General features: G+C 39.7%; 2 protein-coding genes and 1 long non-coding RNA gene across 3 annotated transcripts in view; 2 read left to right on the forward strand and 1 right to left on the reverse strand.

The window, feature by feature from the left end:
* Window positions 1-7112, reverse strand: part of march1 (membrane-associated ring finger (C3HC4) 1) — a 37612-nt gene extending 30500 nt beyond the window's left edge. The window contains exon 1 of the mRNA XM_034231223.1: window positions 6998-7112. The gene's annotated coding sequence lies outside the window, so the exon portion shown is untranslated. The remainder of the gene's footprint in view (window positions 1-6997) is intronic.
* Window positions 673-13472, forward strand: LOC117556080. The gene is made up of 5 exons (XR_004570493.1): window positions 673-734; window positions 6972-7141; window positions 10974-11460; window positions 13220-13339; window positions 13431-13472. It is a non-coding gene; the product is annotated as an uncharacterized LOC117556080 (long non-coding RNA).
* A 6171-nt stretch (window positions 13473-19643) lies between these two features.
* Window positions 19644-22743, forward strand: apela (apelin receptor early endogenous ligand). Its single transcript, XM_034231513.1, has 3 exons — window positions 19644-19988; window positions 21838-21930; window positions 22274-22743. The coding sequence occupies exons 1-2, from the start codon at window positions 19913-19915 to the stop codon at window positions 21927-21929; spliced, it is 168 nt and encodes a 55-aa protein (XP_034087404.1). The 5' UTR covers window positions 19644-19912; the 3' UTR covers window position 21930; window positions 22274-22743.
* Window positions 22744-23155: the final 412 nt, after the last annotated feature.

Below are 23155 nucleotides of genomic sequence, written 5' to 3' on the forward strand. Positions count from 1 at the left end.
AGATAAAACTCCTGCAAACAGACTGCAGGTGGGTTGGGGGGGGGGGGGCCATGAGTGCTCAGTGCCCCTTGAGGTTCTAATCCGGCCTTGGCTACAGTGGAATGTTCTACATGCATGCAAACACACAGTACACCCGCAACTGTTACAATGAAGGCTCGATAATCAGCTCACGGCATATAAGCAGGCGTAAAGTGCTATTTTTTACGAGTGGGGAGCGGACCTCACCTCCGCTAGGGGGGTCCATGGGCATGCTCCCCCGGGAAGATTTTTTTTTAAATATTGAAGTTAAAAGCATCGATCTGGTGCACTTTGAGAGCTATGGATACATCTCTCAACATCCATATGAAACACAACTATAATCAGATGTTCTTTTTCTTTATGGATATTTTACAAATCACTCACCTTTCAAACTGCATTCTTGTTTTACTGTCATATAGTATTTTATAACTGTTTTTCCTTTATTCTCTTGTTTTTTTATAACTATAATAATTGTTGTGGAACAAACAGCTCCCTTATCTGTTAGTGCAGCTAGCTTCTCTCTCTCTCTCTCTCTCTCTCTCTCTCTCTCTCTCTCTCTCTCTCTCTCTCACTCACTCACTCACTCACTCACTCACTCACTCACTCAGGGGTGCCCAACCTTTTTGGAACCGAGAGCTACTTTTAAAGTTGCCAGTCTGCCAAGATCTACCAGTCCAAATAGAGAGGTGTAGCCATTACTGACAGCCTACTACCAGGTAAATACACACTTCTACTTGTATACAACTGACCTTTGTACGATTAATACTTCATTAAAATACTGCAGATCCTTTATCTTACCTCTTTCTAATCTACACACACACATACAAGTATTTAACTGAAGTTACACAACAGTGTTGTTGATACAGAGTTGGAGTTTATTCACACGTCACATACTACCAGTGAAGTGCGGTGAGGTTCATGGCTGGTGAGGCACTGACTCTTTCAGATATAATACTCGGATAAATGGCTTGAGCGCGCTCACAAAATAAGTGCCCGCGCTCCAGCCAGTTACTGTGGGCTTACGAGAGGCAGAGCTCGTCCCTGCCTCACTTCTCATCGCTACCCGTAGTTGTAGCGGAGCTCACAAATTTGCTGATTTTGACTATAAAAAGCGATTGGAATCATACATAAATCACATTTACAACACAGATCAGTGGAGACATTTTATTATTATTACTATTCAGTTTTTCTTTAGTTGTTTTTCCGTTACATTGGAGTATGACAGGTGAGGCTCTGCCTCCCCTGCCTCCCCTGACTGCACGTCGCTGCATACTACAGTGGGTAATGTTTTCAAGAAACATTGAACAGTGCTGCCACATATGACACAGAAAGAAAAAAAAAGACTCTGAACCCTTTCTTTGCCATTATATAAAAATAGTGTTGCTACAAAAGTATAAATTAGGCTTACTAATAAGACAACTCAGATCTGAAGATCTGCTGCCAAAGTGCAATAATAAGACAAAATTAATAGAATCAAACCCTTTTTCTGTTGCATTTTAGTAGAGTATAAAAAGAAATGCCTTTAAAATTGAATGCAAGCAACACTAGTTTCTTAACCTGAATGATAATAGACTATAATCAATTTAAACAACAGATCTTAATGTTTGCATTCTTATACCATTTTGTACAATAATTATAATGAATAAGTTCAAACAAACTAAAACTTACTGCTGATTAATAACGGTATCTAACTTGAGTTTTTATTATATCAAAAACCTGTTGAAATGCTGTTATTTGTACTGTCCCCCAAAAGCGTGTCGGCAGCCTCCAGGGAAAGCTTCTTTCACAATTTTGCCGTCTTTGAAAGACTTCATGTGTTTTGCAAGAACGTTGTTGGGCCTGGTGAAAATGGACTGCTGTGCATTTAGCTGTCCTTTCAGGTCCCTCCCCTTTTGGCAGCGTAGGGCAGAATTAGGAGGGAATTCCGTCTCGAAGCGTTTGTGCACTGTTTTGAAATGCCGCTCCTAAATAATAATAATAATAATATAATAGGTTGGATTTATATAGCGCCTTTCAAGGGACCAAAGGTCGCTTTACAAGTAATAGGGCAAAAACAAAAATAACAAAACAAAAGTCAGACAGACAAAACAACAGATCGATTTAGGGGCCGAAAGCCTTGGCAAACAGATGGGACTTGAGGGCCCTTTTGAAGGCGTCGAGTGTGGGGATGTTGCGAATCTCCGCAGGGAGAGCGTTCCAGAGGGTGGGGGCTGCCACACTGAAGGCTCTATCCCCGATGGTTCGCAGTTTGGTGCGGGGATTGGTAAGCAGGCCAGAGTCTGAGGACCGCAGGTTCCGGGGTGGGGCATGTGGGTGAAGGATGTCCGATAGGTACTGGGGGGCAAGGGCATGGAGGGACTTTAGATAAGCCAGTCCTTTATTAGTATATAAGTGCTTTGTTAATAGTTCTACACCCTACCCCTCCATTTGCGCGTTCACGCGGAGGGTCCGCCATATTAAGTGCTGTTCCAAACCAACGAGTGTGGAGCGGGAGTGGGCTATCAAGCCCTCAAACAGCGAGTCTGCATCGGTGCCAGAGGCGGATCTAGAAAACTATTCATGGGGTGGCAAGAGGGTGGCAGGAGAATTTCAGGGGTGGCATCCCCTGGCAGAAATATATGTTGATTTAATCACAGTCATATCAATCAATGTTAACTTGGAAAGCCACAATATTGATATTTTAACTCAATAACATAGGTGACATTATTGTGGCACATCAGTAAAGCCTTAAATATAAATATATAAGGTGGCAGACATAATTTAATGCATTTTAACTGAACAATAACTGAATGAGTTTGTCTCACTCTTAGACCAGCAGGGGTACCAATCTATGCAGACTGCTGCAATAAGTACATGAATTAACTGTCTCATCAATGTTTGTCTGTATGAATATGATAATATTAACAATCATATTATTCCTATCAGCTGTCAATCACTGTTATGATTCACATATTCAGTGTTATTATTAAATAAACTATATTTTTTGGAGGAGTTAATGATGAATGTTCCTCAAGATGCTTGCTCACCCTCCTTCAAATTTGAAAGACAAGTAATTACTATCATAAATCAAAATAATAAAAAGAACAGTTCAGCGCGTCACAACTTCATTGCAAACAGTTACAACCTTGACTTTAGATCAGAAAGAACAAACATTAAAGAAGTGACTAACTGCATCAGTTAGGGTTAAAAAACGTTTATTCAGCTAAAATATAAACATCGCTGCAGTTATTATCCAGTGGAAAGCCCTTACCTACTGGCCTAGTTAAATCAAAGTGGTTAGGCCTACTTTCTTTTGGCTGGGCAGTGTAGTTTTACATACCATCTTATTTGACTTTCTCAGGACTTGAAACTGTTTTTTGGGGGCAGACCCCAACAAAGAAAAAAATATGTTTACACACGTAAGGTCATCATCTTAACAGTTTATTATTCTCATCGACTCATCCGTGAGCAGAGCATCAAGTTGGCATGTCTATAACAGCTGAATGTGGCGATTACCATCTTGATCAGCAAAAACGCCTCACAAACTTATTAAGATTTAAAGCTATGGTGCGTTTTGATTCAATGCTGAGTACAGCCACACTTGACAGGCTCTTCTCTGTCATTGTAGACAGCAAATACCTCATTCCTTCTGTGTACTTGGATCCGAAATGCTTCTCGTTTTGCGCTGTCCCTCCGTTCAAATGAAATCGGCAAGGCTCGCGTCTTGTGCTGCATTCACTTGCACTCGGACATTAGAGATTTTCTCTCATAAATGTCCGATGAGCCACAACTTTTCTTTCAAAACAAAGATGCCAACTGGGGTGGCAAGGCATTTTTCTGAGGTGGCAGCTGCCACCCCGTGCCACCCCGTAGAACCGCCACTGATCAGTGCTGACTTGAGAGCGGTCTCTACCTGACCGGTCTCAACGCTGTGTGTGTCCGTCAGGAAATAAGCTGTTAACAAGTAGTTCCAGCAAACATCCACTGATAAACTGCGATGTTAACAACCTCATGATAACCTCATATGTTTTTAACTTAGGATCATCTGTGTTTAGTCTAGAAAAAGGTAAATGTGTGCATTTTATTATAAAGTTGTGTATATTTACAGACTGTTGCAAAAACTAAGAAGCTTATAAACATCAGGTTTAAAACTAAAAGAGTTTTACAAAAAAGTAACACAATTAAAGATGTTTGGTGTAAGGGAAACTTCTGTGTAGCAATGCAGTGGGAGTCACCGACTCAGGAAGGAGACACGGTGGAGCAGGAGCTTTGATGTCAAACACTGATGGTTTATTTGGAGTTTCGGCCGGAGAGATTCACATCACAAGTCCAAGAGCCAGAGGTTCTGACTTCACGGTAGAGTTGCCACGTCAATTCTAAAGAACTCTACCTCAGACCCATGTATTTAACTAGTTCTGAGAGCATCATCAAACTGCTGCATAACAAGATAAAATCATAACACCTCTATCAGCTGACGTCAACAGGCAGGAACATAGAATCATAACACCTCTATCAGCTGACGCCAACAGGAAGGAACAGGGAGACAGAACACTGAGCACAGCAGCCAAGGTTACAAGGTGCGTGTGCTCAGTCAGGACAGTTTGAACTGATAAACTGGGTCAAAGTTATGGGCCTTGGAAAATATTCCACAACATTTGGAGTTTTATTTGAGTTATTAATTTACATTTTTTGTCTAAGAGATGCTGATTTGAAACCGTTGTTACATACAGTTACGGCATTTCCTGTTTCTGCCGGAGAGAGGGGAGGCGCATTTTGTCATTGAGTTTAAACATCTCCAAATGTCACCACATAAACACAATACATGATACTAATCCTTACATTGTATGTGTAAGGCTTAGACTTACAGTCATTGCTTTCTGACGGACTTGACCCTTTTACTCTTCAGGTTGCATAGGGAGAATTAGTGGCAGCCTAGTCTACTGCCTTTCTTGGACGGTGTCCGTCAAACGAAAAACGTAGAGCCAATCAGAAGAGAACTGAGAATTTAGTCCAATTTCCTTTTCAATCAAACTCACTTCCTTTTCAATCATACTCTCTCACACTCATAACTATTCTTATCCACATACCCTATCATTCTGTTTTATACACATACATATAGGCCTATAGTCATTCACATTAACTATTATTACCTCTCATATAAGCTATTATTCGGCCTTTCATTCACTGCTATTCTGTTTTACATATATGACTATTGTTATTAACATGAAATACTATTCCTTCTTGTATAGGTTATTATTCTGTTTTACATACATTGTTTACCGATTACACACATAGTACCATCCTCTTTCACATACACTATTATAATGTTCTATTAGATTATAGTTGTTTGTGAAAGACGATAGTGGTGTGTGTACGAGAGTATGATGGTGCGTTTAAGAGATTTTGTTTTTGTGTGTGAGAGAGAATAGTTATTTATGTATGATAGTATGATAGTAAATGAAGAAGGAATGACAGTACGTTAAAGACGGTATGATACTGTTTGTGAAAGAATCTGGTGGTGTACATGTGAGATTCTGATATTGTTTGTAAGACCAAGTATGAGTGGTGAGCTAGACGGCCTCTCATACCCACCACTTCCCTTATATCTCTAACACACACACACAGACACACACAGACACACAGACACACAGACACACACAGACACACACAGACACACACACACACACACACACACACACACACACACAGATAGATACAGACACACACAGACACACACAGACACACACACACACACACACAGATAGATACAGACACACACACACACACAGATACACACACACACACACACACACACACACACACACACACATGGGGAAGTCCTAACACACTTGTTTTGTGGTCTCTTGTTTTAAAAAACAACTGAGTGCTACAGTAGACAATCAACAATTGTGGATTGCAATTATTTTTAACATGCATTTAGGGAAGGTGTGGTTATTTAGATCAGTGCTTCTCAAACTTTTTTCAGTAATGTACCCCCTTTGAAACATTTTCTCAGCCAAGTACCCCCTGACCGATCCCGAACATTTTTGATCGAAAAAGCCTATATAAATAATTACAATATAGTGATGTTCCCTCAGTGTTTGATTTATTAACTCCTTCGTGGTATGCATTACAACAAACTAAGGATATTTTCATTTTATGCATGAAAAAAAATAACATAACACTTTTATAAAACAGATTTTTCCAAGGAGTTTTTCAATTTAAGTAATTGTGAAAAACTATAAAATACAATACACACATTTTTATATGAGGACCACCTTGGTGGTTCTAGGAATTTTTTATATAAAATTGTATTTTCTATTTAACTTATTTTACTAAGATTATTTTTTTAATTAACCTTTTTTTTTTTTTTTTTTTTTTTAAATCTCACGTACCCCCTGCAGTACCCCAACGTACCCCCAGGAGTCCGCGTACCCCCATTTGAGAATCACTGGTTTAGAAGATAGTAGAGGGTTTCAGAAAGACAAAGATCTGTTCCATTGAAACAGGAAAGCTAGAAAGCCACTTGATCTTCTGTGAGAAGTTTCAGAAAAGAATGTGGGCATATAGAAGATCACCCACTTTCCACCTCAACAAAATCTCCACCTGGAAGCAATCACTTAAAATCAATAAATGTGTACATTTTGTGTACACACACACATCATTAATAATAAGGGACATATGATCTCACTTGAACATGAGAAGGGATGTGTTAGTCCGCTTTTCACAGCTCAACCAAGTGTTTGACAAAGAGAGAGAGGGTTAGTGTGTGTGTGTGTGTGTGTGTGTGTGTGTGTGTGTGGTGTGTGTGTGTGTGTGTGTGTGTGTGTGTGTGTGTGTGTGTGTGTGTGTGTGTGTGTGTGTGTGTGTGTGTGTGTGTGTGTGTGTCACGAAGCTGCAGTGTGATGGCCAGCATCTTAACGCTCCAGTAACACACTCTGGGTAAGTGTTCAATAATAATCTTTTTGATTCAGTGTGCAGTGCCGGGTGCTGAACTCACAGATGGAGCGTTCCCAGCTGCAGATGGTGTAGATGGCCTCTCCGTTCACTGAGCTGGAGGTGCTGACGATCGGGTTCTCTCTCCTCGTGTTCGCCCTCTTCACACTCACTGGGATTCTCACTGAGGAACGTGTGCACTCCAACGGTACGACTGCAAACACACAACCATTTAGTCACTTTATAGACACTTTCATGTACTTGTTGCAGGAATTTTTTTAACTTTTAGAACACTTTGCATTTCAAATATTGATGAATTTTAAAGATTACTCGCACTGTCATGCAAGTTTCTAATGGTGTGGGAGAAATAGAGAAACACAATCAATTCATTAGGGCTAAAATCTGATTTTGTCTAATACAACAATGCTGCTAAAATAGCTTACTTCATAAGGGTTATATTGTTTTTGTTAAAACTGTCAAGAGGTGAGCACTCAAATGTATGATAATTTTGAGACTGTAGTTGGTATGTCTATTAATATAAATGTTAAGTATAGTGAAGTATAACAACAATTATACCAATTAAACTAAAGAATGTGTGCATTGAATATACTGTACAGACCTAATACAATAAACACATACATTATACATAGTTACAACGCAATAAGTAACAACAAAGCAAACTACAGCGTGATAAATATTGTGAAGTTAATTTGAAATTCATCTTAAAGGTGGGGTATGTAATTTTGGAGAAACCAGCTCGAGTGCGCTAGAATTTGAAAATACACAGCCGGAAAAAATCTTCCACTTCCTTACAGAGCCCCTCCTCCAACACACACGAACGCACACATGACCAATGAGGGCACGAGATAAGTTTGTGCACGAGATGGAAGGCTGACAGGCAGGTAGGCCATCCAGTTACTTTAGCCGGGCCGGCTCAGATGATTGGTCGTGCTTTTTACAGTGCTACGGCTTCCACTGATTACATGTTTTATGGATTTTTTGTCAAAGCACTTAAGATATTCATTGCTATCGGGATGTTAAGAGCATTCCATGGCATATAACACAAAGTGTATCTCGAGCCGGTTTCTCAAACTTACCTACCCCACCTTTAACCAGTGGCTTTTTTAATCAACCAAAATGTTTAATTGGTTTTAAACTTGAGCCCTCTTTTTGAAACAGAACACAAGAGTGCTCTTTCAACTTTCCCTGAAACTGAAATTTGTTCAGCATTCTGTTTATATGTATCAGACCATCATGATATTACATGTGTTATAGGCAAGGCAAGGCATGTTTATGTATATAGTAGGGCTGTGCGATTATGGCAAAAATCATAATCACGATTATTTGGGTCAATAATTGATATCACGATTATTTTGACGATTATTCATTGACCATTTATTGAACTTTAAAACAAATAATATTTTACCAATAAACAAGATCAACAAATATGTTGGAGCGCACTTCCAAAACCATACTAAACATATATTAATATGATAAATAAAAATAAATGAGACCAAAATAAATTAAATCCAATATGTTGCAGTGCACTGTCACAACCTACTGAAAACTCCTTAACATATAGCCAACATTTTGGTAAAACATATTCAACATATTCCACTCAGTTAAACGTTGAAGGCTGGCCAACCGTCATGGTCCAGAAGTAACAGGAAATAAATGTTGAACTACAATTTAAGACCAAATAAAAATGTTTAGGCCACCATGGCAAATGCTGGTAGGGCTGCTCATGTCATCTCTTAAAGATGTTTTGCAAGAAATACCAGCCTGTTTACATGGTCTGGTTTCAGAGATGAGCGCAGGCAGGTGACAATATTGCCACCTGTACTGAAGACCCTCAGCCACGCCCCGACACATGGGGTGACGCCGGCCAATCACAAAGCTTTGATGCGTTCAAGTACATTATTCTGGCACAGGAAGATTATGTTACAGGATATAAAACAGAATATTGTTGTTCTATTTTTAGACACATCTCGCGATCGACTGGTTGGGCACCCCTGGGCTAGACCATAGGTCTGTTGTGGTAGCAAAGTAGTCAGCTGAAGCCACATCTCTCTCAACTTCCCCACGGCATTTGTCATATAGTGCAGGCAGCGCAGACCTGCTGAAATAATACCGAGACGGCATCGCGTAACGCTTGTCCAACGTGTTGGTTGACAAGTTGCTTAAAGCCCTGGTTGCTAACAGTGCTAACTATCTTTAGCGATGTGAAATGTAATGGCACCTGTAATATCTCTGTGTCTCTGCGAGCTCGTCGCGTAGGCCGTTGCTCTGTACAATGCGTCCTGAATCGATGACTGTGAAGTCGAGCGGCATCTGCTTTTGTTGTATTATCGCCCCGGTCGTATTGCACTTTGTGGTTGTATTTCAGATGATTAAAGAGATTGGTTGTGTTAGCGTGTGGTGCCAACACAATCTGGTAACAAATCCTGCACTGTACTTTATTTTGCTCCACGTCGGACTCCTGAAAGCCAAATAGTGGAAATAGTTTGACCCTTCTTTTTAACGAGTTGCTGCTCTTGTTCTGACATCTTCGCTCGCGCTGAACACTCACAACACATGTCACTCCCACGTGGCCGAGTGGGCTTTTAGGGAGGGGCGAAAGCGCACCCAGCAAAATAATCGTATTTTGTCAATTATGCTGTTTTCATAATCGTCGCAAGCCATAATCGTAATCGCGATTAAAATACGATTAATTGCACAGCCCTAGTATATAGCACATTTCAACACAAGGCAATTCAAAGTGCTTTACAAAAGTGAAAGACATTAATAGCATTAAGAAACATATATATAAAATGGCATTTAAAAACACTCATTTAAAAGCAAAGATACATGAATTAAAGTTACAGTGCAGTGTGAGATACACACACCTGAAATGTTTAGCACTGACTCTCAATCATTGATATCTTTTTAGCAGAAATAGTTTTCTATCACCTACCTTTCTTTCTACTTTCTTGTTTAACTTGTCCTTTAGTTATTTCAAGTGTTTCATGCTAAACGAACCCCCCTTTGGAAAATTATAATCTGACCCCATGGTACCTTTTAGTTAAAACGTATTTTTCAAACATTATTATTTTAATTACATTTTTCTTTCTTTTGTTACTTTTTTTTTTAACGGTCCGCGATCTACCCGCACCACACTCGCGGCCGACCGGTCGATCGCGATCGACTGGTTGGCGACCACTGCGTGTACCCCATGGTACCTTTTAGTTTTCGCCAAAACTATTCCTCTTTTCTTTAAATGCACATTAGTTAAGTTTAACTTGTCTTTTCTAGGACTTTTTTGGTGTCCTCCGCGAACCAGGGTCTTGAAACCAAAACGGCACACGTACTGTAGGGGACTTTAACCACCTACGAGGGGACTTTAACTACCTTTGGGGGGACTCAACACAAGGCAATTCAAAGTGCTTTACAAAAATGAAAGACATTAAGAAAATGGCATTAAAAAGCAAAGATAATAAAACTTACAGTGCAGTTTAAGATATGAATATATCAATTAAAAGCAGCGGCAAAAAGAAAAGTCTTCAGCCTGGATTTAAAAGTAGTCAGAGTTGCAGCGGACCGGCAGGTTTCTGGGAGTTTGTTCCAGATATTCGGAGCATAATAATTGAACGCGGCTTCTCCATGTTTAGTTCTGACTCATAATTTAGCAGGAGGTCAGAAATGTATTTTGGGCCTAAACCATTCAATGCTTTATAAGTTCCCATCCTTAATTATATCCAAAGATCTCCTTTAAAGTCTAATTTATTTCCTTTTCATATAACTGTTTGTTTCTCTCTTTTCCTAACATCAGTGAACTTGATTTCCAATTCCTTTGAATTGGAAAAAACAATGAATGTAATGTATTAAAACATCTTTAAAATGATCTTAACTCAAATGTACACCCAGCTTTTACTGGAGATATTCACACACAACATTAATAATTGTTTACGATATATCTTTACATATTTTATGAATACATTATATAATGATTTAATCAAATATTTCTATTCTTTGAGTGACTCCTTTATTATTTTCTCCATTAGAGATGACTGTACGAGCACAGAGTGAGGAGCAGATCGTCTGATTCGAGTTTCAAGACTGAGAATGAAAAACTTCAGAGGGCAGCAGAGGTCTCTTTTTACTTGTCGAGTGTTTTATGAGGACATATCAGTCGAAGCAATGTGTGAGAGGGAGTGAGTGTGTGTGTGTTATCAGTTCTCAGAACAAAGTCTAAATGGTAACCAGTGAATGTGTGTATGTGTGTATGTGTGAGTGTGTGTGTATGTCTGTGGACCTTGTTACAGGATCCAGTATGACTTGTTTCCAGGATGAGGCACAAATAAAGGAGTGGCCTAGATGTTACACAGTAAAAAAGTCAAATAAACAAACGCCTGTGTCTGAAAACTGTTGAATGACGATCGTCACCGCTGCTTTCCTTGCTCTTTGAAATCGCGGTGATGTGAGGACACAAAGAAGGGATTTTATTTTGAAGTTCAGATCTGGAAATACCTGCTAAGATTTTTCCTACAGGTAAGTCTCTAAACCCTCTTTTTCTTGTTTAATCTCTCTGTAGGAAATCTAGTTCAGACAAAAAACGTGTGCTGGAAGGGTTTAGGTGGTTTTCAGACATCAAGGATCAATCGGTGGAGCTTACGCAGCATGAGCAGATTTAGAAGATTTAGAAGATTTAGATTTAGAAGTGTGTGAACCACAGGCCAATATGAATCATTCAGTCTGGCAGTGATGATATAACTGCATGGTGTGACGTTGATACCGGCTCAGGTAGTTTAATATGGTCAGGTTAAAGGTCTGATCCCAAAATACACTGAATTTAAAGAAATGTGTGAAGTAAACTTAACCTGAACATTTCAACAAACTTCTGTCACTCAACTTTTTTCTTTGATTTCAACCCCAAATGTTTTATTTATGCCTCCAACCGGTCACTCATACGATGATACTGTAGTGCATCTCTTAGGGTTGTGATTGTTAAACACAGTATCTGATACTGCTTAGATTAAGTGAAGTAGATTGTTCCAAGGTTTCAGGCTGAATGAGAAGAAGATTCTGTAATGAAATAAAGCCACAAAGTGTTATCAAGAACGTAAGTAATTATCCTTAATGTAAACAGAGACTAATTATGAGTTCAAATATGGTAAACTGATACAACTGAGCAGGATATGTAGACTGGAAAGCATGATTCATTATAAAAAAACAAATGACTGACTTAGTTACAAAAAGCAAGGATGTGATGCCCTCTGGTGGAAGCTACATGCTACTGCACCTCAAGCTGTGTGTAAACAGTAATGCTATAAAATACATATTTTTACGTATGCAAAACATTGGCATATGTGCAGAGAAATGCATTTATTTGAGTTATTTTTGTTTAGTTTATTGACAGAATAAGCTGTAGTTTAATATGAGTTCCATACAAGTAAAGTCCTAATGTTCCTACATGTGTTTGAGCCAGTAGCAATCTTTCTGTGCGTTGCTCACCTCTCAGATTTGTTAAGTGGAGAAAGTAGTTTAGTAACACATTCCCAGCAGCACATTCTTGGTTGACATGTGCAAGGATATAACTGGTTTGGTTGCACGTGCAAAGACAAAACCAAACAAAACAACTAGACATTCCAGTTTGTTTGAGTGATAAAGTAAATTGTGATGCAATAATTTAATTGGTTTTTACATCAGTTTAGATGAAAACGGATTTTGCCTGGTAATACTTTAATCAAGTAAATGTAATTGTTTATCAAGATATCTTGCTGTACGATTTCCTATTATTTCATTGGAAGACAATAAATGATCATATTGAATCATCTCCGAGCCCTAGATCATTCATTGAGCAATATTTACATTACGTTATACATATTTAAGTAACTTTATCCTAAATGTTGCTAAATGCAAACATATCATGCTTGGATTATATGTAAGACTTTTAATTAATGCATATTGGAAAAACTTCATATGCACATGTTTGCAATATGGAATGAGCAAGACAACTATTTAATTTCTGAAGGACAGTTAAGCCAATAGAAACCTATTAAAATAGATCTGTCCATGGGTTGATTCATGACCGACTTACAGAATGTAAAGGAATGTATGCCACTATGTAAACTGCTACTTTTTAAATATAAAAAGATTAAGAAGTATCCCTCCTTTATCTCTTTTAGACTATTTTTGCATAAACAAAGTCAACATAATAGGATCACAGAATATGATTTGTTAGTTTCTGTGTCAGGCATCGTAGTGTGGAGATGTTACATAATGTAATGACGTGCTTTGTGTTTGCTAGTTGTGTAGATGGCGCTGCCGTTCAACGGTTTTGAGCTTACCTTCATCATCTTCGCCTTCTTCATCGTCTCCCTCTTCAGCTTGGCTTCAATCTGCATCAAACCAGAAGCAAAACATCCAGGTAAACACTCCTCCCCTGCTGTCAGACACACCCAGACAAACGTCCGCTTTTCTCATGCTGCGTAATGAACAATATGTCTGGTCTCTTTCAGAAAACTGTGGCAGGGAAGCAAAGAAGTCACAGCCATTAAACACAAAGCAGAGAGTGATCAACAAACAAGCTGGAAAGAAACCATAAGGTCACATTCCGAGATCTCTGTCTGGATCTGCTGTACTGCAGGGCTTCCAATGTAAAGTTCTCATGAATGACTCAAAATGAACTGCATTGAAAGGTAGCTGTGATTGTTCCAAAAATATGGTAACAATAAACGTGTTTATAATGATTAAGTCTCTGAGTCAGTCTTATACAAAGTTGGGTTATTAAAACTGACACTTGTGACAATTTCAATTCAAATGTACTGTGTGGCAAATGCTTGAATCCAATGTTTGTCCCTCTTGAGTTTGTTAAATTAAAATGTTCTAAATCTGCAAATGTGTCTTTAGTATTTACATATGTACCAATCTATTTGCCACCAGTCATACACACCTGCTGCAGCTGTGGCACACACTTCAGACACACACACACACACACACACACACACACACACACACACACACACACACACACACACACACACACACAACACACACACACACCATGTATACATCACTTCAGGGGACATTACATTGACTTACATGCATTTCCTGGAGACTTATCCTAACCTTAACCATAACCAACACATGCCTAACCCTAACCCTAAAATTAATGATTCCCCTTATGGGGACCTCCAATTTGTCCCCATAAGGGAGGCGAGTCCCCGCACGTGACTGTGTAAACAGATTTAGGTCCCCAAAAGTATAGTAATGCTAGGCCACACACACACACACACACACACACACACACACACACACACACACACACACACACACACACACACACACACACACACACACACACACACACACACAAAATCTACATTTTGTCTTCAGTCACAATTTGTAGGTCCTGTATCTTGGTGCAAATGTTAGTTATTTATTGGTCAATGTTTTATTAAGAACAAAATGTCATTTAGATTTCCCATGATAGAAAACGCACCCACTAGTTCAAATTATTAGTTGTATTTACAATCTTGTGTAGCTGGATTGCTGTGAAATATTCTCACATACAAATGCTATTTTGTGGGCAAGCAAAACCTGACATTCCACTGAAAAGCACCCTGACAAAAGTTCAATCAGAAAGAAATGTGTGATACTTTTCTCTATGTCCTTTGTGTATGTGTGTGCAGACCATCAACTGATGGTCTGAAAACCACAAAGCACCAAGCCGCTGCATAGACCCAGGGTGTGTGTCCAGAGAAGCCGCTGTGTCTGGGTTAGGATTTAACAAACCAAGTGACTTTTGGCCCCTCGAGCCCTGTTGGGGTGACATCCTGGGGGGTTAAAGGCTGCTCCTTGTTGAGTTTGCCCCTTGACCCCTGAGCCCTCCGTCACTCCTCCGCAGTCAGCCGTCTTGTTGCCGACGCGGAGGGGAGGAGGAGCTCCAGAATAAAGGCGAAGTTAATCAACCGTCGTGAGATCCTATGTATTTCTCCACTTCGTGGACTAGAAGAAGAAAAGAACAACGCCCGCCCTATTTGTGAGAGCCTGATGGTCCATACTATTAGTGTGTGGATTGGGTGTTCACTGCTGTTCATGTGTATATACTGAGGTTTGTATTGGGCAATCTGAGATAAAGGGTCTTAAGAGTAATTAAGCTCTGGCTGGCTGCAGCCCTCATTATCACTGACGACCTGTATGGCATGACAACAGAGAAACTATCACTCTAACGATGGACAACGAACTGACCCATCAGATCACAATCATCTCTCGTATACACACTGGACTACACCCCAACAAATACAGACATCGAGGCATACAACAGTTCTGCTGCTCACCTACAGTCTCCTCTGTGTCCACGTGACGGAGTGCATACGGTCAACACACAACATAGGATTTGTTTTTCTAGCTCTCTGATTTTTTCAATTGGTTTTGCATCACTACATAAAACGGGCCATCAAACATTGGAGTTCAAGATAGATTCCAACAAGTGTAAAATCAGATGTGTAAGACATGGATATTGGCTACATTGATAACATCTTCAACAATGGGATGCAAAATGTTATACGACAGCAAACAAATATTTTATCGATGAATTGATTCATGTGTGACAGTAAAAAGGTAGCGAATAATCCAAACATTTCCCATCATAATTTCCCAGGGCCAAAGGTGACCCAATTAAACAACTTGTTGTGTCTGTCCAGGGCTCTAAGGAGACATTTGGGTGACTTTATGTTGAAAATATACATATCATTTCGGATTGATTTGCATCGCATTCAACCATGCATTCATGCAACCACACACCAACAAGCTCACACACAATTACTTGACCACCAGTGAAGTATTGTCTTCCTTTAATTCTGACCTCTGTATGTAATTAAGTATTGTGTACAAGTGCAACTGTGTACAATGTTAGTTCTGCTCAGTGGAAAAGGAAAGTCATTTTATGAGGCACTGTTCCTCTCAACAAGTTTTATCAAAGAGGAAGTTCTTTATCTGTGTCCTGTTCAGGAGATGATGGGAGAGGAAGAATAAAGTGAAAATGGAGGAGGGGAGGAGAGGCTGAAGCTTCCTCTGTGGTTGTAAAGATCACAGCTACTAAGAAGACCCTCACTCATATAGCAGAAGCAATAACAGCAGTCCAACTCCTTCCTGAATTACACAGGACAGAGACCAAACAGGAAATAACTAATGGGATATTGCACACTATTTCACTCGTACCCTCACATTTAACTGAATGATACAAAAATAATGACATTTTCAAGTGTTCAGCAGAGCTTTGACGTCTAATATTCTGATTACAGATATTCATTCTGCAGTCATCATGTGAACTGTGCCTGTTGGGTTCAACTGTATTAAAGTAAGAGATATTGAGGGATAAGAGCTCATTGTGAGTAGTCCGATCAATACTAGTGATAAAGTGACGTAAACGTTTTTGATAGTATTGCTAATACAACACCTGACACTAGATTGCATAAAACGATCAGTCTAATTATCTCGAATTTGAAGATTTATGTCTTCAAATTGTAGTTCAATAAGTCAGTTTATAAAGTGTCTGAAAAATGGTTTAAAAGGCCCTGAGTGTTATAAATGTGCTCAATTGGTTTTTCCAACGGCTAAAAACTCCAGTCTATTAAATAAACAATGATTCAAAACAGAGAAAAAAAGCCATTTTCAAATGTTTTAAATTTGTGAATCCAGTTAGTTTAAGGAACATTTCCTCAATAAAGTATTTAAATTATTATTTAAAAAAAGTGTTGATCGCTTGTCAATTTGAAGACTGTTTAAAGCAAAAAACAAGTCATTGGAGGACATCACCTTTGATTCTAGAACATTCTGACTGACATTGTTATAATCCTTTTACAGGTTTAACAAATCTGGTGGAAAACGCTCATTATCACAGAACAGTGGAGCAAGGTTCATTTACGCAGGGCAGCCCTGCTAAGTTACTGAAGCAGCAAGAGGAGGTTGCCCTCTGTGTGTGTGTGTGTGTGTGTGTGTGTGTGTGTGTGTGTGTGTGTGTGTGTGTGTGTGTGTGTGTGTGTGTGTGTTGTGTGTGTGTGTGTGTGTGTGTCTCACGTAGGGGAGTGTTTGAGCAGGCTGGGTAATCCCTGTAAAGACGTATAATCCCCAGGAAGAGCAAATATTACAACACGCTCTACCCAGTCAGACAGAAAACCTGGTGGGGAGAATTTGGTATGATTCACTTGTTTTTGTTTTGCGGGGCAGAGAGAGCGAAGCCGATTCAAACTGAAACTGGCAGCAGTTGGATGCCGTGGATACCAGGTGGCTCTGAATGACAATTGAGACGACATTAGCATATTCAAATAGGGAAAAAACTTTTTTAAAAGACAATGGCAGCTGATATGCAAAGTGCAGCTTGCCACAGAAGCGTACTACATACCTTGGCTGAATGTTTGCAGCAGGATGAATGTGTGTGTACACCAGTGTGTGTGTGTGTGTGTGTGTGTGTGTGTGTGTGTGTGTGTGTGTGTGTGTGTGTGTGTGTGTGTGTGTTTGTACATTAGCCAAATCCATGAGGAATCTCTGTTATTTCCAGCAACATTTTTGCAAACACCATAAAGCAATAAAGGCAACATTTCTGGAGACATGACACTGACACATACACACACCACAAAAAGAAAAAGCGGAGAGACTCCTTTTGTCTATTTTTGAAGAGTAAAGAGAGCCAATGGTGCAGATGCTTGTTCAAAGTCTCTGAGACTGTTTTGAGCCCCTGGTCCATTAGTGTCCTGCTGCTTCTCTAATCCTCATTCACATGTAATGGCTGACATTTCATCTTAATGTGTTAATTCATTAGCTGTGTGCTGAATGGAGAGTCTCAGTCCACAGAGACGGCTGTAAGCAGACACGCTAATGAGTCCCAACACTTTGCAGTAGTTACGCAGAGCTCGCGCCAAGTGACCTGGTTTACCTGCCGCAAGAAAAACCCCTGGTTTACCCCAACTGGAATGTCACCTGCATGACATGAGGGGCAGCGCTGGGAATTATTTCAATATTTGTTTCAATATTTCAGAACTAGAGCAGTTAGACTTGAATAAACTACTTTTCTACAAAGCCACTATTTAGAAAATCAAAGATAATGAAGTATTGTCCAAATACAAGCAGCTGTACACTAACTTTGCCTCCAAAAAAAGCCTAAAATGGTCAAAATCTTGATTCTAAATTGGGACATTTGTGATAAAATAATATTTTAAAAGTAATAAACAAGACATTTGATGCCAGTTTACCTTTCAATACTTTACTCAATCATCACAAAAAGGTTGTAATCCCCTGCTCTTTCAGCACTTAACAGTTTTCAAAAATGGGAGAAATTAAATAACGTCACTATATTTTCAAATCAGGGAATCTTTCCAGTAGACATCTACAAACACACCCACACACAGAGAGTCATGCAGAGCGGCAGAGACAGACGGCTTCCCAGACAGACAGTCAGACTTTTTTGAGCATCGTTAGTCCAGTGCATCACTGCATTTCATTCAATCACGACCCCGGCCCCCAAATGCTCGGTGCAAACACACCCCTCCACCACCACCACCACCCAAAAGCTCCAGATGTGTGTCCTCCCCGGTGCGGGGGTAGGGGACAACTGAAGAGGAGGGATCCGTTTCTCCCGTCTTTAAGAACCTGCTACTTTCAACATGGTGGAAGAAGTATTCAGATCTTGTACTGAAATAAGTACTTCCAAACAAAATACTTAAATAAAGGTCTAAAATGCTTACTTTCAATGTTTAACTATCAAATATTATGTTTTTGTATTAGTATGAATGCGGTTTTAATATGTTTTACATTTCATTGCTGTAGATCTTTACTCATATTTAACTCATGTATGTGTTATTGGGTAGTTTTATCTACAGCTATGCATGATATTCTTTAAGATCACCGATTATTTGAAATGCTACTGTCCTGTGAGAATCATATATCTATAAAAGTTCATGAGATCAGAAAATCTGCCATGATCCTTAACATTTTAATTTCTGTTTTTGCTTAAGAAGTAAGGAAATGGTCTCAACTCATAAAGGGTCATTTCATCCGTCAGTTAAGAAACATTCAAATCCAACACATCTGGAGGCACTGAACAGGAAAGTGAGGAAAAATATAGTCTGCAAAGTAACTCAAGCTATGTGTAAGCTAATATTGGCCTGTGAGATGCAGTTTCACAACAGTATAAAGTTGCATGAAATATGCAAACGAAAAAATATAAATATAATAACGAAAATAAAGTACAATTGCATTACATTTCTACTTAAATACAGTACTTTGGAAAATGAAGTTAGCTACATCCGGCCACTGACTTCCATCCACAAATTCTTAAATCTTTGTTCTAATTTTCGAAGTGATAAATCAACATTGCTTGTTGCACACACACAACCTTGCATTAAACTTGCATGCAGGAAAGTGTGTTCAAGGGGCAGTTGGAGGGTAAGGGGGGGCTTCCTGTCGTTTGAATTACCCTCTACATGTGGGGTCAATATGTGCAATGCTTAAGTGTGTGGTGTGTGTGTGTGTGTGTGGTGTGTGTGTGGTGGTGGGTGTGTGTGTGTGTTGTGTGTGTGTGTGTTGTGTGTGTGTGTGTGTGTGTGTGTGTGTGTGTGTCAGGGGTTGAGGTGGGGGCGGTTGTGGGAGCTACACCCCCCCCCCCCCAAATACTGCCCCCTCCCTCTAAAAGCCATATAAAGGAGGTGGGGGGAATAGGCACCTTTGTCACTTTGCTCTCAGGCTTTGGAGACGATCCCACTCTCACTGGACACACAAACACTTGGACACACACATTCCTCTGGGACCTACTTGTTATCTTGAGAGAAGAGGTGCTTCTGGAAAGTACTGGATCCTCTCGTGGTTGGCCTTCTAAATCTGGACTGAAACAGAGCAGGAGAAAAAGGAGAACCACACTGAGCATCATCAGTCACAGGGACTCTCCAGACTTTTGGAAAATTGTCATTCACTGACCTCTTCAGGAGCGAACTTCTGCCCAGCCATGAGGGTCTTCAACCTGCTCTACCTGCTGCTGCTGCTCGTTGCCCTTCTAACATCAGTCTCCTCCGCCAGACCAGGTAAGCATCGCTAATCTTTACCCGGTCAAGATATCCCAACTGTTTCAGCAAGTTTTCGTTAAAACCGGCGAAGGGGTCAATTTTGATAACATACTTCAGAATTGTTATCGTTTTAGCCCGGTGAGGATGCTCTCAAATCAGTAGGGCCTATATTGCAAGTTGGAACGTTAATTTAGCTAAATCGTTATAACAGCTTTCTAAATCACTCCGCGATCTACGGTAAAGAAGTAACTATAGCAACAGTACTAATTTTCATCTTAAAATGGGTAACATTAACTATCTTAACTTTCCAAGGGGGAAACTCCAGAACCTAATCATTGTACATTGAACAAAGTACAACTTAAAATAAATAAATATCTCTCACGATACAAGTGTGATATTATAGCCTACCAAGAGAATGAAAAAATGCACCGTCAATTAATCATCATGGCGGGACGTTGCTCACTATGTGGCGCGTTTACGAGGGTCACCGTCTCCCAGCAAAATGACGACAAAATAACTGAAAATATAGCTTCCATTTCGTTACATGTAAATGATATCTAATAGTAAGGCCTTGCTTACACAAAAATAGTAGCATTACCTCGCTAAAAAGCCATACACAAAACACCTAGGCATATTTACATTGGACATCATAGCCTATGTCTCGGGTAACGACATGAACAGAAAGGGGGTCATTTGCCTTTACAGTAGGCCTACTTCCCGTTTTGCAAACAAGCCTTGAATGCATAACTCACTTTTGGATTACTTTAATATTATTTTCACAAGTTAAAATCACTATGTAAATGTTAGGTTGTTTTTCTTATTACTGGAAAAGTAGATACCAGGCTGCTCATGCCTGGCGTAACAGGTGCGCATAATGCTGTTATCTGCGGTGGAGACATACAGCGGTTGTTAAACAGAGAGGCTTCGGGGCTTGAGGTCGTGATTAGGTTCATGTGATGATGGAGAGGAGGAAGAAGGAGGGAGGGACGGGAGCAAAGCGCCGCCGGGGATCGCACAGTCAGCGACCCCAGAGAGTCTCTTTGTCCCCGGCTGGAAGGGACTCCGGCGCGCTTTTGTTAATCACGGTGTTAAAACGCCATGCAAATACCCGAGCTTTATTAACATGACATGGAGTAGCAGTGCCAAGTGTAAAGAAGCCTACCTTCAGGCGTGGGGAGCAGTTTCATTCAGAGGGGAGGAGAGAGGGGGGAGGAAGAGAGGGAGTCATAAAGTCATCTGGCACTTTATCTCTTCCTGGGCTTGGCCAGCAGTCTGTGAACCACAGGAGTCAAAGTGGATTTATTATAGGGACGTTTAAAAATAATCATGTGTTAGGTCTGTATGTCCCAGTTTATTAAAAGGGGGTGCCCTGCTGTTGGTAAATGGGCCCAAACAGTAAAAAACTAATAAAAAGGGCTTATCAATGGTCAACAGAGACTAAGACAGGCTTTATTAGTTTCAAAGTTATACTTCCTATACATCTCAGGCGTTACCCTGCTCAATATGGGATTAATTAGGCCTGTCAGGTGATATGCAGAGGTCCCCCAGCAGACATAAATGTAGCTTATTAGGGACTTTTACACCTACAATTCCATTATTCAAACAGTTACATCATGCCAGCAGTTTCAACATTTGAAAAAAGTATTTAGCGGGTACATGCACGGGTGAATTATAAGACGATTAGCCCATGAGACCAGACAAGTTTATGGGCTATTTCTTCTTGTTTCCACATTTAATCTGTTGTGTTGAGTTACTAAGTAGCTGTTTTATGTTTCGTGATGGTCATACATCTTTTTCTGGTGAATATATGTCTGTTCAAGTAGCTTTTTGTTCTGCATATTAAATTAATCGTCTCTCTTTTTTTTAGATTTCCTAAAACTTAGGAGGAGATACCACAGACACCACTACTGCCCACACAGACGCTGCATGCCTCTCCACTCCAGAGTACCCTTTCCCTAAGGTAAGACATGTGCACCCATTCATGTGTTTCTGTGTAAAAAGGTTATGAGCCGGGCTGTGTGATGCAGGGACCAAAACAGGGTTACAGACCCGGCAGGTGGCATTTAAGAAGGTGTGTGTGATTAGTGGCAGAGGTGTGTAGTCACGCAGAACAGGAGTGCAGGGGGAGAAAGGCTCCGACATAAATCTCACTAACGATGAAGGGGAAGGCATAAGTGCCATTAGGAGAGTTGGGGCTGGGGAAGGTGGGGGTTTCAGGTTTAATTTTTGCACTCTTGTTCTTGTTTTTGTCTCACTCTGAACTCTTTTATAGTATGACACTAAATTCCTTTTTTCTATTACAGGTTAAAGCTCAAAAATGAGGGGGACCTAAGGACAGAACAAGAGAAGCATCTGCAGTGTGTGGCCCAAACACCATGGATGGGTCCCAGTAACAAGACTGTAAAGTGGAGGAGATACCATGAATATGCCATCCGAAGACTGTCATGTGTATATGAAGCTACGAAAGAGCTAAAACAAACTGTCCTCATTCCACTCACTATAAACCATGCAATGTTTGGGCATCCTGGTGGATACGGATCCCAAGCAGCTTTCTTTTTCTTCGTCAAAAGCCAATACTTTTGTATGGAACAAGATTATGGAAAAGGAGCTGCAACAACATCAAATATATACAAAAAGCTACGGACCAAAGAGCTGGAAACATCTTAGTGACTGCAACTACGATGAACAGCAAAGTGTTTATAATGCATGTATGCACTTCAAATGTTTATTGAATTATGTGTTTAACTTTTTAATAAAAATTGTATCAATGTAACATTTTGTTTCTATTTGTGTTTCTGTGTTAAAAAAGCAGTTGCAATGATAAGTCAACTAATCAACGTTTCATTTAGTAATAGTATGTACTATTTATACAAAAATGGCAAAGAAAATCCCATTTTTAGCCTCTAACATAAGGAGATGTATACATTTTCTATCTATATCACATCAAAGTGAATATCTTTGGGTTATAAAATGACCAAAAAGGACATTAAATGGCATTTCCTTAAACCTTGATGCACCCTGATTGAGGTTTTTCACTCTTTTCTGTCATTCAATTGACAAAATTAATCTAGAAGAAAAAATGCAGATTCATTGATAACGACAATATGTTAAAATAACAAAGTGATTGATGATTATTGTAAAATCTAGGATGTATAGCAGACCAATTACATTTAGACTACCTTTAA

The sequence above is a fragment of the Gymnodraco acuticeps genome, unplaced genomic scaffold (assembly GCF_902827175.1).
Source record: "Gymnodraco acuticeps unplaced genomic scaffold, fGymAcu1.1, whole genome shotgun sequence".
Classification (NCBI taxonomy): domain Eukaryota; kingdom Metazoa; phylum Chordata; class Actinopteri; order Perciformes; family Bathydraconidae; genus Gymnodraco; species Gymnodraco acuticeps.